The following is a 19,374-nucleotide window of genomic DNA, read 5'->3' as shown; positions in this document are numbered from 1 at the left end:
CTCTGCCCCTGTGTCTAACGTTATCCAAGTGGAACACACACACACATTTTATTTCACGTTAATGATCTCAATACATTATCTGTTTACATGAGAGAAAGTGAGGACGCCACGTCAGCGTCGTCTTCCAAGCAGGAAAACCGAGTTGACAGAGAGAGAGAGAATACTGAAGTGAGATAGAGGGAAGGGGCGGGGCTTCCTGTTAATATTGAAAATTTCAAAACAGCTATGCAACAGTCAATCATTCCATCATCGGCTCATCTGCTGTTTTTATTGGACGTAGATGTTAAAACACAAGACTCCGACTCAAAATGCGCAAAGGTCGGCAGGTCTGCAGTGTATGTGTGTGTGTGTGTGTGTGTGTGTGTGTGTGTGTGTGTGTGCGTGATAGAGATTATGATTATAACCGATGATAAGCACATGCCTAGTATTTATATGATGAAACCATTAATGACTGTGACCTAATAAAAGTTCCCATGTTTCTGTGACTCAAAAGTGCTGTGTTTTATTTCCCCACCACACACACTCCCGGGCCCGAACTGCTGCACGGCTTTAACCTCGCCCTAAACACCACCTCACCTGATTCTACACACCAGCAGAAGAGAACAGGCCGAGCACAATCTTCTCCACACTGCTTTCTGATTTGGGTAAATTAGCATTATGTGCTGATAAACTTGACCATCCATTTACACTCCTTACTATAAATGAGGCATTATTATTATTATTATTATTATTATTATTATTATTATCGTCAATCAATTAATCCAAACTGATTAGAGACTGATTAGTTAAGATTATTTGATATGTCTAATTAAAGATGCAAGTAACTCTCCATCTCCACATTTAAATGAAGTTTAAATAGAGCGTACTTCGATTGTGGAGAGATTAATGTACTTTATACGAACGTTTACGCTGAGCGCGCGCACACGTTTATAGAGTCAATGTTTTGTGCCACACGTCATTTTAACACGTGTGCATTTTTAAACGTACATTACAGGGTAAACAATACTGCGTGGTCTGGATCAGAACAGCGTGTTCAGTACTCAATATTCGCGAGTATTCACCTCGTTACAGTAATAATTTAATCCAACTACACAGTTTAAAAACAATTATTATTATTATTATTAGGGCTGGACTACCAGGTAAATCATTTAGGAAAAAAAGTGAAATGCTATGAATTGCTGTCTGGACGTTACGTGACGGCGTTATTTTATCCCGTGACCTGATATGACACATGCAGATGGAGAACCACAAGTGAACATGAGAGTGTGTGAGTGTGTGTGAGTGTGTGTGTGAGTGTGTGTGTGAGGACTGAACAGCGCACATGTAAACACAGACAATGCTCCTCCTGTACATACCGATAGGATTTCAACACTCTGATCCCCCACGCACGCAGAGAGAAAGAGGAAGCGCATGGTCAACACTACTACTCACACACGCGCGCACACACACACACACACACACACACACACTACTCTCACACCTGCGCGCACACGCATATCTGCTGTCTGTACACACTTACAGCAATAATAATCCCTAGTTACACTATTGAGAGAGAGAGAGAGACAGAGAGAGAGACAGAGAGAGAGAGAGAGAGAGAGAGAGAGAGAGAGAGTGTATACACAGATGACAGACAGATGAGATGTATAAGAAATACAGAGAAAAACAGACACATATACAGACACAGTGAGCAAAGGAAGAAAAGAAACAGTGTGTGTGTGGTAATGTATGTACACACCTCTTGAACACAGCAGTTTCGGTTTTGGCGTCTACAGTAAGGCTGAGTGTTTCCTTCATGGAGCCATTAGTGACCGTCTCAGTGATGCGGTCCACCACCGCCTCCTCGTCCACATCACTAACTCTGGACTGAACAGCAGGAGGAGACGCATCCCACTGAGACGTTGCTGAGACGAGTGGAGAAGAGAGAGAGTGTGTGAGTATAAACCCACGTTCCCACAATCCCCTGCGCAGATTTTTATCCCGTCTTCATAGAAACTGAATGGGTCATTACATCGGAGGTGTTTGCTTACCTGCGGGAGCGTTAACGCCCAGAGGGTCTGCCGGCTCTGCACTCGTCTCCATGGCAACTGGGGAGTTGCTCCTCAGGGGGTCTTTAGGGCTGTGGAGATCAAACGCCTTTTGTAAGAACTATTTATTTAAGAGTCTATAGTTAATTGAATCTGTCCAGGGACAGGACATGTACAGGACATACCCCACATCACCAGGTATCACTAGAATTATCAATTCAGTGCATGATGATCGCTCACCTGACTGGAGTGAAGCTGGAGAAGTTGGCCCAGCCCGTTTCCGTGGCGACGGTGTTGGTGGGCGTGCTCCATGAGGAGGGGGTGGAAGAGGGTGGGGCCGACGAGCCTCCAGTTTCCATGGGGACGTCGTCAAAGCTGGCCGTCCAGGCGGGGCCTGAAACAAAAATAATAATGATGATTAATTATGTTTAAGAGAATAATTATAGTGAAACCCATCAGCAGGGGTGAGGGAGACTGTGATGTCATTTCCTGTCACCTTCTCCACTGTCCACCTCCATACGGTCATCAGCAGCTGGGTTCGAGGCCTCAAACTGGTCTCTCTTCACATCCTCCTCCTCGGAGTCTGTACTCTCCTCACTGTCTGTACTGCCTGAGCTCCTGATGCACACAGAGAGACGGGTGAGGGGGGAGAGAGAGACAGGAGAGGGGGAGAGAGAGAGAGAGAGACAGGAGAGGGGAAGAGAGAGAGAGAGAGACAGGAGAGGGGAAGAGAGAGAGAGAGACAGACAGGAGAGGGGAAGAGAGAGAGAGACAGGAGAGGGGAAGAGAGAGCGAGCGAGAGAGAGAGCGAGACAGGAGAGGGGAAGAGAGCGAGAGAGAGCGAGACAGGAGAGGGGAAGAGAGAGCGAGAGACAGGAGAGGGGAAGAGAGCGCGAGAGAGAGAGAGAGAGAGAGAGACAGGAGAAGGGAAGACAGAGAGACAGGAGAGGGGAAGAGAGAGAGACAGGAGAGGGGAAGAGAGAGCGAGCGAGAGAGAGAGAGAGAGAGACAGGAGAGGGGAAGAGAGAGAGAGACAGGAGAGGGGAAGAGAGAGCGAGACAGGAGAGGGGAAGAGAGAGCGAGCGAGAGAGAGAGAGAGACAGGAGAGGGGAAGAGAGCGAGAGAGAGCGAGACAGGAGAGGGGAAGAGCGAGAGAGAGAGAGACAGGAGAGGGGAAGAGCGAGAGAGAGAGAGCGCGAGAGAGAGAGACAGGAAAGGGGAAGAGAGAGTGTGAGAGAGAGAGAGAGAGAGAGACAGGAGAGGGGAAGAGCGAGAGAGAGAGAGAGAGAGAGGAGAGGGGAAGAGAGAGCGAGAGAGAGAGAGACAGGAGAGGGGAAGAGCGAGAGAGAGAGAGAGAGAGAGAGAGAGGAGAGGGGAAGAGAGAGCGAGAGAGAGAGAGACAGGAGCGGGGAAGAGCGAGAGAGAGAGAGCGAGAGAGAGAGACAGGAGAGGGGAAGAGAGAGCGAGAGCGAGAGAGAGAGAGAGACAGGTGAGGGGGAGAGAGAGAGAGAGAGAGAGACAGGTGAGGGGAAGAGAGAGAGAGAGAGAGACAGGTGAGGGGAAGAGAGAGAGAGAGAGAGAGAGAGACAGGTGAGGGGAAGAGAGAGAGAGAGACAGGTGAGGGGAAGAGAGAGAGAGCGAGAGAGAGAGACAGGAGAGGGGAAGAGAGAGCGAGAGCGAGAGAGAGACAGGTGAGGGGGAGAGAGAGAGAGAGAGAGAGAGAGAGAGAGAGAGACAGGTGAGGGGGAGAGAGAGAGAGAGAGAGAGAGAGACAGGTGAGGGGAAGAGAGAGAGAGAGAGAGGTGAGGGGAAGAGAGAGAGAGAGAGAGAGAGAGAGAGAGAGAGAGGTGAGGGGAAGAGAGAGAGAGAGAGAGGTGAGGGGAAGAGAGAGAGAGAGAGAGAGAGAGAGAGAGAGAGAGAGGTGAGGGGAAGAGAGAGATTAAACACCTAACAGTTGTTTCCATACAGTGTCATGAATCTGAAAATTACCCATAACCCTCCACTTCACTGTTCCCACCAGCTGACGAACTGTGCTGAATCCCTGTCTCACCCAGGTACATGTGGGTGGAGCTAAAAGCGGTACATACCTGGAGCGTCTCTGAGCTTCAGGAGCAAATGTCACATCCTTCTCGTCCCAGATGTCCTCCTCGTCTGAGCCCGTGTCCTCAAACTGCTGGATCTTCTCCTTACAGCACGCCTCAAACAGAGCCATGTTTGCCTGTCTCACACACACACACACACACACACACACATTAACATACTACACTCTCAGAGTGCTGTCAAAAACGCAGTGGAGGTTGAGGCCGTGCATTTCTGTTTCAAAGCAACAGATTTGATAAAAATAAAACATAAAAAAATGAATGTTGCACAAAAGGTGTAGAGCTCAAATTTAAACCTTCACCTCTTTCACTTTACTTTACAAGGGCAAGAAGAAACAGAAGCAGAAAAGACAAAACAAGAATAAAAGAAAAGTACAGGAAGAAAATAGAAAAAAAAGAGAGGAAAGAAAGGAGGTGCAGAAGGACAAGAAACAGAAAAAGAAATAAAACAAAAAGAAGCCTCTTACGAAGTTCACAGATAAAAACGTAAAGATGGCAAATGACTTCAGTTTTTAGAAAAGGCATCATTTAACTACAATTTTATATTTCTTATTTCTTTCTATAAAATTCTCTCCATTTTATCTCACACATGTGCCAATAATCAAAACCTCCATTGTGTGTGATGACTATAATCTTTCTAAAGTTCAACTGGAAGAGCAGAGTGCGTGTTTAATTTTAGTGGTGATCACTCACACACACACACACACACACACACACACACACACACACACCAGTTTAACATCAAAGTGTTTACAGTTTATCTAAACAAGCGACCACATTAGTAGAAAACAGAGCAGTGCATCAATATTAAATTGTTAGTGAAATGGATTTGAGGTCACGTGTGCGTGGTCACGTGTGCGTGTGTGAGGTCACGTGTTAGTGCACAAGGTCACGGTGGTGGAATAAAACACATCACATACTTACACTCTCATTTGTATTCAAGGAAAAATTGATGTCTGATATTCTATCAAAGGGAATACTGAAAGGTTAAAGAGAACAGAGTTTAGTTCAGTTAAAATCGGTTAAACACACACACACACACACACACACACACACACACACACACACACACACACACACACCTTCATTAAAACAACACCACACAACCCAACAAAGTACTTCAGCAAGACAGCTCATTAAACATTGCATAGATTTCCATATTAGATCCCAACACCACTGCAAATGTTCTGGAAATAATTATTTTAGTAATATACAGACGGGATTAGTTTACTTCAAACGTGCGTGTGTGTGTTCAGCAAGCGTGCGAGATGGTGTGTATCATCATCCTATCAGGCCTCCTAACCATCACCATGACTGAGTGATAATAGTATGACTCCGAAGGGGGGGGGGGGTTTACATAATACATATTCAGACAGGATTAGTTTTCCAACAAGCTAACCGTTAGCGATCGTATTCAGCGATAATTAATTACACAATGCTTCTGAAACTGATCCAATATGGAGATCTACAGAGAAATACCCATAATGCACAGCACTACCATAGGAGTTGCTTGTATTCCATCAGTTATCAAACATGAGTTTTGGAACAAACTTGACAGACCGCGTACATGACTGAGATAATGAATGTACATCGGTCGCTATAGAAACAACGCAAACGTGCACATGGTGAGAACGTCTTAGCAGGCGAAGGTTAAGTTACAGATCACAACAGTGATCAGAGATGACGTCAAATCGAATGTTAATTAGTTTGTAATTTAAACAAGCGCACAAAGTAAAAAAAACAAAAAACAACAACAACAACAAAAAAAACAACACAGTATGAACTTCATTACAGCAGACTGTGTCTGATTGGTCAGAAGGAGTTGATTAGTTTTCAAGAACAGCAGCACAGGTTTATATGAACTTTTACATAGTGCAAATCTTGTATATTTTAATGACTGATGAAATAAAAGCAGATCTTGGTTAGTGGACTGAGATTTCCTACACAGAAAGCAACAATTCAGCCAAAAATGAAATGTCAATAAAGTCTAAATGTCCTCTTTACATCAGATGCAGCCGATCAACCGAGACGTGCTCGGTGTGCGAGTCCGAGTTTGCGTCGGAGCGACGACGCTAACGCCGCTAATCGGTTTATCACACTAACGTAAATCATAGCACACGTGTCCATCAGACTCCGTATGACGCGCCACTGTCTGTAATCAAAGTCGCAAATATATAAACAGCCAAAGCTCAAAAAGTCTCGAGGACACAGCAAAGGCCAGGCAGACCTGTGTCGGGGCGTGGCCTAAAGTTGGAAGGCGGGGTTATATGTCAGAAGTGATCTAGAGAATCGTATAATACATAGTGTTTATGCATTTTTTTTTAAATAACTAAATTTCTTGCTAATATTTCACAATGATTTTTATTTCTTGTTCAGTTACTTATTAAATGCATCATTTTATTTTTTATTAATGATTTTTTTTTTTTTTTTTTTTTTTAAATCATTGATTTTTCCACAATATTTTTATTTTTGACTTCATAACACTTTGAAATGCAGCCTTTTACATTCATACAAATTCCATACAGCCACAAAAACTCTGCAGTTACTCTGGAAAATATATATATATATAAAACAAAGAAAAAACCAAACACTCAGGACAAGAATGCTCCTCCTGTTCTAGCAGATGATTATCTATTCACACTTGACTTTTATAATCATAATTAATACAAAATGAAGCAAAAATATGTTGAAGGATATCAAGTTTACAAAGTCGGGACCTGCACTGTCCACAAATATTAATCATCCACTCCCTCATCTGTTAAATCCAAATCCTTAATATGAATCAATGAAAGGGCTCCAAGTATTTTGAAATATTTGCTGTTTATATTTTAATATGCAAGTTATCCTTTCTAACGGAAGGCTGGACAACATTTGTCTTATCCATTGAGTAGTACTCGGTCTGTGAGTCTTTGTCCACAACAATGCGACACTTTTTTTTTTAAATGTATAATTTTGTATATTTCGCATTATTCCACAGTTTAACAATATTATGTGTGTGCTTTTTATTTGTTTTTATTAATATCGCATATTTTAAATATTTTATTTATTTTTTCATGTCGTTTTTTAAAATTATTTAATTTATTTACTTTTTATTGTTTTTTGTATTTATTTGACAAAATAAAAAGAATAAAAGTATCAAACGACGTGCTGTGTGATTTGTGCACACTGAACTACAGGCGATAATTATCTTCGTTAGCTCCAGACGCCGCCGGTCTCGTCTGACTATAAACACAAGTAAAGAGTTTCAATCCTGTACATTTCATTTTTGGTTAAATTCCCCATAAATCAGAATAAATGTTCAAGTTGTATCCCTGATTGTCCCGGCGCAGCAGCAGCGTTCCCACCCCCACCACCCGCTCTGTCAGGTCCCCGTGTGAAAGGGAAGGATCATGCAGGATGGGTACTCACTCCACCACATCGTCCTGATCCGCAAACTCTTCGTCATTGAAGCCGAACTGCTCAATAAAATTGGACGTCATTTGTTGCATCTGATAATCAGAAAAGGCCTGGCAAAGCCCAGGACCAGCGATAATGATATAGTCTCGACATAAAAACACCTTTAAATGATTCACTTCACAACACACTCTAACTGTGACTAAAACATCAGCGGTCTCTCTTTCTCTCTCTCACACACACACCCACACACAGACAGACAGACAGACACACACACACACACACGCACGCACAGGTTAGGCTTAATAAACATTGCTTTAGTGGTAGAACTTTAGCATTTCACACTGCAGCACAATTTAACAATATTAGCATCGTCATGTATTAAAAATTTAAACACAAATTCGGAACAAAATGTTTTTTTAACGGCAGCTTCCTTTTTAAATAAACATCCAAAATAAATAAATAAATAAATAAAAAATAATTAAAAAAAAAAAATCACAAACGCTTCTTCACTGATACACTCCTAAGACTTCTTCGGTTGTCCCTCTGGTGGAGGAACCCTTAGAGGTTCTATGTAGAACATTACATAGAGTGTTTCCCTATGAGAAAGGGTTCTACATAGTTCCAATATCTTTCTGGAAGCCAAGAACCATTAATGTATGTTTGAAGATCAGGCCCCCCCCCCTTACACTTCCCACACAGTTATATAATTAATTAATTGGTGTACAATGGATTTATTTACAGAAAGCGTGACGTGGTGTTGGCGTGGCGATGTGTGTGAATATAACCTGTGAGGTTTTATAGGGCTGTAGATCACGTGGCACTGCCCCCTAGTGGATACACTGGCATTACATTCAACGCTGCATTTGGCAAAAGGTTCTAATTCACAATACGATAACTGACTGAACTCAAATCCTCAATCCCCGGGTGTTTAATGCTTAACTTCTCGGTTCTTTAATGGTTCACCAGACCATTAAGGGTTCTTAGCCTCCTAAAAAAAAAGGGTTTTTACTGGAAACTCTTGTAGGGTTCTGACAACCGAAGAACTGAACACAGTATAAATGTAAAAATATAGCGGATTGGTGATTATCGGCACATTTCTACACGTTAATAACGTTTAACACATGAAAGATGACGTGATGCAGCTGAAGCTCGCAGTTTTACCTGCTGCAGAGACGAGTCGTGGTGAAAGCCGCCGTCTTTAAAGTCGCCCTCGTCATCGCTGGAGGAGTGAATGTGATGCGTATTAACCTGCAGGAAACAACTACGCGTTACTGACGAGTTCACAGCGCTACAGCTACAGCAGACGCAAATTTCTTCTTCTGTTCACAACTCGGAAATAAAAGTACAATACTGAAATAATGCTCTAACAGAACTATAAATAATTATTCTTAAAAATTACAATACAGCACAATGCATACTGTAAATAAATTACATATGAATACAGAATTAACACTAAAATACTGCAAACATAACATTAATACTGTTAATTAACAAATACTGTTAATTATTAGTTATTATGATACTGATAATATAAATGTTCACACACATCTTTTATCCTTTCAAGGGAACTCTCACACAGACAAAAAAAAACTTACTAAATCTACAGTGTTTTTCTTGTTCGTGTCTGCTAACTGCCCCGAGGTGAAGGCCTCCCATCTTTCCCGTTCATCCTCCTGGAGCTCTGTAACGCGCACACACACACACACACACACACACACACACACACACACACACACACACACACACACACACACACACACACAGATTTTAAGGAGCACCCTTAAACGTTAATCTACTGGTAGAAGGTTTGCATGTGCATCATTAAACCCCAGGACACGTTTACACGTTTTTCTTCCTTTACTACAGAAGGATATTTAAAAAGCAGCCCAGTGTTACTTTGAGATATCTGACACCCTCTACCTCCCCAATAGCAACCATTGTTGCTATGGTTACACAGGAAGGTGTTATCTCGCCCGGTCGCTTTTAATTAAAAACATTTCCACGCCGTGGCCAGTAAATCACTTCTCCACACAAACCCACGCCGTTCCTTATGTCCTGATCCTGCGATAGGGTACGTGTAAATACGGGTGTCGCCTAAGCCGTTGCCATGGCTACAGAGCTGTTTTTCAAGTGGTAGAGGATATAAATGTGTTACAAAAAGGTATCACAATATGTCAGAAGAGTGTACTGTGACAACTTGTCACGCAAGACAAAATACTGTCCTTATCGTTCAGCTCTCAGGAGTATCACTACAGATCATAAACACACCTGTAAACACACCGCATGCAGTGTGCAGCAACACTGACTCCTACCTGAGAGGAGCTGCTGAATCTGAACTCCGTTCGGACCCTTATCACTGTTGTGCACTATAGAGTTGGCGATTCTGGTGAGATGTCCCATATAACCTCTCCTACGCCCTCCTTCAGCCCTGAGAGAGAGAGATGCACACAGAGAGAGAGAACACTGACACATACAGTATAACGTGTATGAAAGTGACAGTCCTCGTATAGACGTGTAAAATCCGAGTGCATAAACACACACACACAGTTTAAGACTGATATAAAAGGACAGAAGTGATCAGACTCACTGCTCTTTCTCATTAGAGCTCCACGCCTCCAGGATCCTCTGTACCAACCGACACTTCTGAAAAAGCTGTGAGGAAAAAATACAGCAAATAAAATAAATTAAAATGTTACGTATATACGTGCGTGCGTGTTGTAGTGAACGAAGGCTGACGCTCACGTGTGTGATGAGGATGTTTTCTCGGACCGGCTCCTGATCGTCGTCTCTGTTGATCTCAGAGTCGTTCTGGGTCGGAGGCATGGCTAAGATCATGGCTATACAGATTTCTACTTGTATGTGCAGGAAGTTGTTCCAAATGTATTTGAAATACATATCCTGTAAACACAACACAACACGTGTTAATAACATGGAGCAAGTCCCCGGGTGTTTTATTCCTCTTACACCACAAGCATTTCACCAACGATAACAGTTCTCTTTTAAGTAGTCACGTGTAACTCTTATTTATTTATCTAGATTTAACAAACTACATTTTCATGATGTCCCTTTTATAATTTGAAATCGTGGCGTAAAACCTGGTCTGCGCATGTGTGTGTGTGTGTGTGTGTGTGAGAGACTCACGAGGATGATTCCCAGCATGTTTAGGTTGATGAGTTCCTGGTTGATGACGTGTGTGTTGGTCTGTAGAAGGCTGGCCACCAGTCTCACCACGTTGAGGCGTGTGTTCCCCACCGGTGGGTCCAAAACACCCCACGTCGTCTTCAGCACTGTTTTCTGATATCAACCAAAATAATAATAATAATAACAACAACAACAACAACAACAACAACAACAACAACACACACGTTAGCTAGTGAAAACGTTTGATATTTTAAACAAATATCTCTCAGGCTCTGTCTTTTATCAGTTTGGAAAACACTTTTATTGAAATGTGACCAGATTATTGTCATACTGAGCTTAGTTTTGCTTTAAGGTCTGATTTCATGTTTTGTTGTGGAAGGACTCGGACCTTCGGAGGCTCTTGGAGGAGCTGATGGAAATCTTTCAGTCTTGGTCTGACCGCCTCGAGGATGCTCTGATTAACGGAGAAAGACGGGTGGCTCATTCCTGGAGGACAGAGATCCAGGTGACCCTCGAACCTGCACAAACGACACACACCATCACAAACTGGCTTTACAGAAACCTAAAGAGATGGTAGGTGTCTCCGCTAAGTGTACGTAGCTAGTAAAGTCCGCTCGCTTGGCTAATCTAACCTGAAAACGAAGCCAAGAGCGCAACTCGTAAAATCTCACACGATTTCCAAACGAATTAGTTCCTCATTCATTTGGGTTTTGGTATATATCTTGGTATATATATATATATATATATATCTTTGGTATATATCCTTAGATTATTATATTTTAAATATATAAATATAAATATATTATATATAGTGCCCCTACCGTCTCTAATCGAAACTATAAGTGACAAGAACGAAGTTTCCTGCTAGGATCACCCTGAGGTCACTTACGCTGGTCTCCGTGTCTCGAAGAGCGTGAGGAGGATCTGGATCACGCTGACTATCGCAGATTCGTTCTTCTCTTTGTCGAAGATATTAGACAGTAGCTGCTCTACAGTCTCTTGTCTGGGGGAGAAACAGCACTAGTGTTACCATTCACAAGTCAGTAACCTTACTCTCTCTCTCTCTGTGTGTGAGTGTGTGTGTGAGAGAGAGAGAGAGAGAGACTTACTTCTCCAGTGTGGCGAGCAGAGGGTCAGGCTCTGAGGAACCCTGCACCTGGAACATCTGATCTCTGCTCAGGCGAATGATCTCACACAGGGACTGAGATGCATTCGAGTGCCTCTGTGGGAAAATAATAATAAACAAATAACAATATGAAAAATAAGAAATACACAGATCCATGAAGCTGAATCGTATTAATTTTTTTAAATAAAGATAAATATCGAGCAAATCAATCTTTATTTCTTTATTAATTATAGGGCTGTGTGACACGACCACATGACCTCAACATCACGATAAATCATGTCACAGTACACTATTCTAAGATATCGCGGGTGTTACGATATCTTTTTATAACATTTTTTAAATCGCAATCACAAGTCCGACTGATGAAAACCATGAAATCGTCCTTTTGGTTGTGTTCGTTAACTTTTCAAGACGTTAAATAAAGTTTATTTTTTATGTTTCACTAGCGAACCTGTACACCACCGTACTTTCAGATTTCACCGAGTCGAGTCGTGATATGATATTTCTGTCACATCAACAATAATTAAAAACTGACTCACATCCTCGTCCTGAGAGGGCTGTACCATGTCCACCAGCCGCTGGATCACCTTCTCCTCGTTCAACCACTGCGGTAACACACACACAATAAACTAGTAGTACAGAACTGTAAATGTAACTACAGATGTGAACGGAGGTGTAGATGAGGTGCATCCTCACGTTTAGAACGTCTTGTCTGAGCTGCTGAGGTTCGATGCAGGTGAGCATCCTGAGCAGCAGGTCCATGATGGCTGAGGTTCCTATGTGCTTAATCATCAGATCCACAAAGTCTTCTCTCTTTCTCAAGAATTCCACAATCTACACACACAATACATTTCAATAATTGCATTTGATGCTGTATTCTTTATAAGCAAAGTCACTCTTACCACCTTGAAGCTGATTATTTTCCTATAACCGCATGTCCCCAAGCGTTTTATTCCTCTTATACCACAGCAATTCAAACATTACAATTCTGTTCGCTTATAGAACGACAGGTCATACGTTTTATCCATTCGCAGTTACATTTAACCTAGTTCCTGTTGTCACTTACGTTACAACAGCTATAAAAAAATTTAAATAAAAACAGTCGATAAACATGCGTCACTGCTATTTAAATCTGGGCCTCTTCTGATGACATCACCTCACCTGTCCACTTCAGGGTAATTAACAGAAGTGTACGAAGCCCGTCACACTTTCAGAAAGCTGCTGTTCAGAGAGAGAAGGTTGATCTCACCTGGTCCGGCTTCCTCCCGATGAGGATGCTCAGCACTTTGCTGAAGAAGCTGGCTAGCAGAGGGTTGAGCGGCGGCTCGTTCTGCAGGAACCCGTACAGTTTCATGAGTAAGCCATCGTCCTCACCTAACCGGTCGTTGATCTGACTGACGTCTGACGTGAGGAGTTCACAGGATATGTTTGGGTACCTGTGGAATTGGGCGAGAGAATCATCAGCCTTTTACGCTGAAGCTACGCTCGTTTGCGTGTTCATCATTGCTCACACTCCTGCTCCTGTTTTTTTTTTTGTTGTTAAATTTCTGCAGCTTATTTTGACGTTAGTGCGCGCTTATTTCCTTTAACCTCTCCGTGCCTACACGCTTTATACACTACCGAAATCCACTGCGGTTTGGGGGCAGAGTCTGTACTCACACATCACAGTAAGACTGAAACACAAATGTGACCAGAAGACAACATATTAGCATCTGTACAGCCTCAGACGTTGTATTAATAAGTCACTTCCTGTGTGAAAGAGAGAGCGCACAGAGGGTTTAAAGAGAGGCGCCGGACCCTTGGCTTCTCACGGCGCTCACTCGGGCCTCCAATTCTGAACGTTAAAAGCTGATCTGCAATAAAAGATTTAACAGGCAGTTACAAAAGATAGATTTGAGAAATATATTTAGCTTTAACTACAGCCGATCTTGTTTCCTGCCGGATCAGGACCATGTGGGCGTGTCTCTCTCTCTCTCTCTCGTCTCCAAACAAAAACGTCCCACATCGATGATTGTAAAACCAGACGATTTTTATTCTTTTTATTATTAGTGTTGGATTATGTGGCGCGTCGGCTGTAAACCTCCGTGTAAATGACCAGTTGCTGTACAACGTATTAGAACGAGCGCGTTAATATAAACCTAGTGTTCATGTTACAGGTGGAACTTCTGTCCAGGCCGTGCTGTTTATACTGACCAATCAGATTCGAGCATTCCACCATGCTGTGGTGTAAACGTTTTAATGAAGCTAATCTGCAGAAGTGTAGAGAGCTCACTTGTATTTGATTTTCTCCTCGACATCGTCGCAGGGCTCCTGCGTGATGAAGTCCACCAGGTCCACCATGCACTGCGGCCGGATCAGGAAGTCCACCAGCTTGTGGTTCTGCGCTTTACACTCCTGTAGGACGTCCTCCTCGTCCATCACCTCCCTCAGGGTCAAGTCCTCTCTGTCCAGGAGCGTGTCGATGTGAGAGGTCGTGTGCAGGTCAAACTTCCAAAACATGGCTCTTCTGTGAAACGACGACACGCCACACAATCAGCATGCGACTACTCACGTCAAACAAAACTTCAAATATATATATTTAAACATTTAAAATGACTTGGTGTGATCTTTTACATCAACAAAATACTGAAGAATAACAAAATGCAGAGATTTATTATTCACGTCTAATTATTACATAATATTAAATGTAAATATATTTACTTTATAACATTATTATTACTTTATAACTACCAACTTTCCGACGATATAAATTATGCGAAAATAGTAATAACTTAAAATTCTTACTGTCTGTTGTTTTATACACACACAAACAGACAGACAGACAGATCAGCCATAACATTAAAACCACCTGACTAACATTGTGCCCCGAAAACAGTTCAGACCCGTGGAGGCGTGGACTCCACAGGGCCTCTGAAGGTGTGCTGTGGTATCCGGCACCAAGACGTTAGCAGCAGAGCCTTCAAGTCCTGCAAGTTTAAGTCCAGAACGTCCCACAGACGCTGGATCGGATTGAGATCTGGGAAATTTGGAGGTCGGTGATGGTAGGTGGTACGTGTCAAAGTAACATCCACATGAACGCAGGACCGAAGGTTTCCCAGCAGAACATTGCTCAGAGCATCACACTGCCTCTGCCGGCTCGTCTTCTTCCCATAGTGCATCCTGGTGCCGTCTCTTCCCCAGGTAAGAGACGCACATGCCCTCCACATGATGTAAAAGAAAACCTGATCCACTAGACTAGGCCACCTTCTTCCACTGCTCCATGGTCCAGTTCTGATGATCACGTGCCCATTGTAGGAGATTTCGGTGGTGTACAGGGGATCAGCATGGACGCTCTGACCGCTCTGCAGCTCCATATGCAAGCAAGCTGTGATGCTCTGTGTGTTCTGACTACTTTCTATCAGATCCAGAATGAACTTCTTCAGCAGTTTGTGCTGCAGTTGATCTTCTGTGGGATTGGACCAGACGAAGTAGCCTTCTCTACTCACACACATCAGTGAGCCTCGGGAGCTCATGACCCTGTCTCCGGGTCACCGGTTCTCCTTCCTTGGACCACTTTTGGTAGGTACTCACCCCTACATACCGGGAACACCCCACAACACCTGCTGTTTTGGAGAAGCTCTGACCCAGATGTCTAGACATCACAATTTCTCCCTTGTCAGAGTCACTCAGATCCTTACGCTTGCCCATTTTTCCTTCTTCCAACACGTCACCTTCCAGAACTGACCGTTCACCTGCTGCCTAATAAATATACCCCCCCCCCTTTACAGGTGACATAGTAATGAGATAATCAGCATTATTCACATCACCTGCCAGGGTTTTTAATGTTATGGCTGATCTCTAAACCAGAATTTAATCACATTTATTTATAACAGACCACAGCACAGCTAAAAGGTTTGTGTTTGTAGATTCAATTTTATACTTCAAATTAAATCTTTTGTCTTTGAATATTTATTTAAACAGATAAAAGCTGATATAAATAAATACATAATTAATTAACAGCAATAACTATAGCAGAAATATTATTATTAGGACATTATCGAGTAAGGTGAATTCAGTGTGTGTCTCAGTGCAGTGTGAATGTTTATATTAATATTACATACAAATCAATCTATATTTAATTGATGTTGATAATGCAATGAGAGGTGTGTAGTCCTACCTGAGCGCGATGGAGCTCAGAGGGTAAAAAAAATCTGATTAAAAAGAAAATAATGCTGAAGCTCTTTGGGACTTCTGGCCCATTCCAGGCACTGCGGGTACGAGAGAGAGAGAGAGAGACACACACACATACACACGCGCGCACACACACACACACACCCCCCTCGGCCACGGACACACACTCAACACACACCTGTAACACAACACACAAACAGCTGTGATTAGATACACACCCTGATATTCACTACAACATCAGCTTAATAAATAAGTAATAAATAAATTATTTACAGACACCACACTGCACTGGATTATTACTTGTTATGAATGAAGGAGGAAAAAAAAATTGTACTAAGATTTCATTATTTAAATGAAATTAATACATTTAAACCCAAACACAGAATTAGTGAGTCATTCACAGTGAATTAATTTGATTAATTAATCATTAAACCCTGCAATAAACTCATCACAAAGAGCTCAACACTGAGGCAAGAATTAAAACATTATTAATTTTATTATTATTATGTTAAATGCTGGAAATTCTTTAAGTGTGACGCGTTACAGCTTTACATGCGTTTCTACTACTGTACACACAAAGCCACAATAACCCAGACTCTGGGTACGTAACGTCTATGTTACACAGTTAATGTCAATAAATTTAACACTTTTTGTTTCTTATTAAACTTACAGAAATACCAGTTATTTGGACATTTTCGCCTGTACACCGTGCTGAGTTCTGGACTGTGATTGGTCAGGAGGTGGTGATTAGTTCTCTATAACAGCGGCTCTGACAGTAGCGCAGGTTTATATTAACGCGCTCGTTCTAATACGTTATCGTTTCCATAGTAACGGCTCACACACAGGGACGTGTACAGCACACGCTGCACTGATAATAAACAGATTTAAATTATCAGCGATGTGTTTTCTGTAAGATGTTTAAGTAACATGTAAGGAAGGAGTCTCCAGTGTCAGCGCTGTGTAACAGACAGAGATAAAGCTGTAACTTTAAACTTTCAACATCTTCAGGACAGAGGAGCACAATGAGCTGCGTTTTTTTTGTCTTATTAACATGAAGAGAATAAAGAGAGAGAGGGAATAGAGAGAGGGAACAGAGAGAGGGAATAGAGAGAGGGAATAGAGAGAGGGAATAGAGAGAGGGAATAGAGAGAGGGAATAGAGAGAGGGATGGTGAGGGAGCGAGTGTTTATAGCTGCTATAACGTAAGTGAGAACAGGAACTGACTTAAATGAACATTAAAAGTAACTGTAAACTCTGGAGCGTCACTGCCTGTAATGAAGGTTTAGGTGAGTATTGTGATTAAATAAATACTGAAATATAAGTGTTATTTTTAGCCATTAAATCATTTAAAGAATACTACAGAGCATTTTATTTATTTTCTGTCACTAATTTGTAATCTTACTGTGCGCACAAAAAAACATTTAATAATTATTCAGTAGAATAAAGAGGAATACAGTACCAAGTAAAACGCTTAGCTCTAGTTTAGTTACTAAATTATACTTAAATAAAAATTCTCTCCCACTGTCACAGCCTCCTGTGTTACAGCAGAACTGCACAACTAGCCTGCTAGCTAGCACCAGCTACCTGAATTAGCTAACACAGCTAACTGCAGCGAACTATAAAGCGACCAAATAAGTTTAAATGCAGCTTAAATAAATCGGGCTTAATATTTTTAAATATGTTTTTAATCTTATGAAGACTGAGTTGTCCCGGATGATTCTGAAATAGCGAGGCCCCGGCATTAGCTGCTCAAGCTAATGCTAACGCTAGTCACGTCAAAGTTATGACAGACCGGCCCGGTTAGCAATAGCGGCTTTTAGCTAGGCTAGTATTGTTGTTTTTTTTTATATATATATTTGTTTAAATACATAAAATATATAATAATGTCGTTATATAATATAAAGGAAAGAAAAACACCTTAAAACGTTTCATAAAATTCACCGGCTACGTTGACAAACAGCTAGCTGAAACATGTATCCAATCCTAAATCACTCCACCCTCCCTACGCATGTGCACTACACAGGGCAGTATCTAACGCTTACAGAGTTTACTATGCAGCCAACTGCAAGGGATTTGGGACACAGCCACACATCTAGTACCGCTCCTAATGTTAACGTGAGGTAAAGCTTTAACCTGGATTGCTAAGGAAGAACTAATGCTAAGCTTCCCGAACTAGCTAAATGGTTAGCTTTGCTAAGTATGCTAAGCTAAGCTCTCTCCCTTCGCCAGAAAAACGAGAACTGTACGAGACAAAAAAAACAAGTTACGTTACCGATAAAGAGTGATTAAGATCCCGACATGAAGCTCCGGAAGAACTCTTAAGATAAAAGTGTAACCAAAAATAAAAATAAAATTAAGTACAAACATACAGATAGTGGTGAAAAAATAAACTGTTGACGATAACAACAGATTCTGACAGGCGCCAAAAAATATAGATAACTACACCATCAAGACGGCACTTTTCAAGATGGCGGCGTCATCAACCCCCTTCCCCCCACAGCACGGCTACAGTGGTGTCAATCAAACCGCGTTCTAAAAGCTCATTGGTCTACAGGCATGTCCATCATAACTCAACTTAAAAATAACACCTGTAAGCAAGTCAAATATTTACATTATTAACTAAAAACTAACATTATTAGTAATGAACACTGCATGCAATATATATTTATTCGTAAACGCTTTTTCCCCCAGAGACAAAATGGTAAACGGATACGCCCACACCAATAAGAACCAATCAGCTTCCCGGTTCATAAAGAAATCCTAATTCTGATTGGTTGCTACAATTTTTTAATCGCCGCGCAACGACCCGCCTTCGAAAAGTAGAAATCAAACCGTGTTTAAAACTAACGTGTTTCATTGATCGCGAGAGAAAAATATCTCACCGATTTCTTCTCGAACGCGAGTCATGACGTTTCCGGTGAATCCACTTCGCTAATCCATCCGCGCAGCTGCAGAAATCGCTGTAGTTTCCGGAAAGACTCGTCGAAGCTCACTTTCGAATTCCCTCCGACTGTGGGGTTTTTTTCTTGCTTATTTTGCAACGCCCTAGCAACAGCGTGACGTCACTGCGATTGACACGGGAGCCGACCAATCAGCGGCCAGGGCCTGTTCAGTTAATAGTTAAATCAGTTAACCTCATCTTTAAATTTTTACATCTAGGATAAATAATAATATTCATAACAACAACAACAATAATAATAATACATAAAAAATAAATACAATAACGTTTATTTTGTTTAACAATAAATGCTATTCATAGTAACATAGACACAACCATACATTATTATTATTATTATTATTATTATTATTATTATTATTATTATTATTATCATTATTTTAATAATTAGAATAATAATTCAGTCTGTATAGTGAAAATCTAAAATGTTAGTCTTAAATAATTGACCATTTTTAGCAAATT

General features: G+C 41.7%; 1 protein-coding gene across 7 annotated transcripts in view; it reads right to left on the bottom strand.

The window, feature by feature from the left end:
* The window catches only part of ppp6r3 (protein phosphatase 6, regulatory subunit 3), a 20,893-nt gene extending 1,900 nt beyond the window's left edge, over positions 1-18,993 (bottom strand). Inside the window, exons 1-22 of one of the 7 annotated variants that reach the window (XM_017473727.3) lie at positions 18,229-18,438; positions 15,943-16,134; positions 14,059-14,292; positions 13,036-13,222; positions 12,483-12,620; positions 12,326-12,391; positions 11,770-11,882; positions 11,550-11,663; positions 11,049-11,178; positions 10,661-10,813; positions 10,262-10,417; positions 10,107-10,171; positions 9,832-9,947; positions 9,115-9,200; positions 8,681-8,767; positions 7,532-7,629; positions 5,048-5,102; positions 4,112-4,242; positions 2,521-2,642; positions 2,265-2,418; positions 2,028-2,116; positions 1,736-1,901 (exon numbers count right to left, since the gene is read on the bottom strand). In XM_017473727.3, the coding sequence (XP_017329216.2) occupies positions 1,736-1,901; positions 2,028-2,116; positions 2,265-2,418; positions 2,521-2,642; positions 4,112-4,242; positions 5,048-5,102; positions 7,532-7,629; positions 8,681-8,767; positions 9,115-9,200; positions 9,832-9,947; positions 10,107-10,171; positions 10,262-10,417; positions 10,661-10,813; positions 11,049-11,178; positions 11,550-11,663; positions 11,770-11,882; positions 12,326-12,391; positions 12,483-12,620; positions 13,036-13,222; positions 14,059-14,285 (2,453 nt within the window). In that variant the 5' untranslated portion in view covers positions 14,286-14,292; positions 15,943-16,134; positions 18,229-18,438. Of the gene's footprint in view, positions 1-1,735; positions 1,902-2,027; positions 2,117-2,264; positions 2,419-2,520; positions 2,643-4,111; positions 4,243-5,047; positions 5,103-7,531; positions 7,630-8,680; positions 8,768-9,114; positions 9,201-9,831; positions 9,948-10,106; positions 10,418-10,660; positions 10,814-11,048; positions 11,179-11,549; positions 11,664-11,769; positions 11,883-12,325; positions 12,392-12,482; positions 12,621-13,035; positions 13,223-14,058; positions 14,293-15,942; positions 16,135-18,228; positions 18,440-18,838 lie in introns of those variants that run through there. The other 6 variants (XM_053682321.1, XM_017473730.3, XM_053682318.1 and 3 more) reach the window with 6 other exon arrangements.
* Between the last annotated feature and the right edge of the window lie 381 nt (positions 18,994-19,374).

Source organism: Ictalurus punctatus, chromosome 8 (genome assembly GCF_001660625.3).
Source record: "Ictalurus punctatus breed USDA103 chromosome 8, Coco_2.0, whole genome shotgun sequence".
NCBI lineage: Eukaryota > Metazoa > Chordata > Actinopteri > Siluriformes > Ictaluridae > Ictalurus > Ictalurus punctatus.
This window is presented reverse-complemented; position numbering and strand designations above follow the sequence as displayed.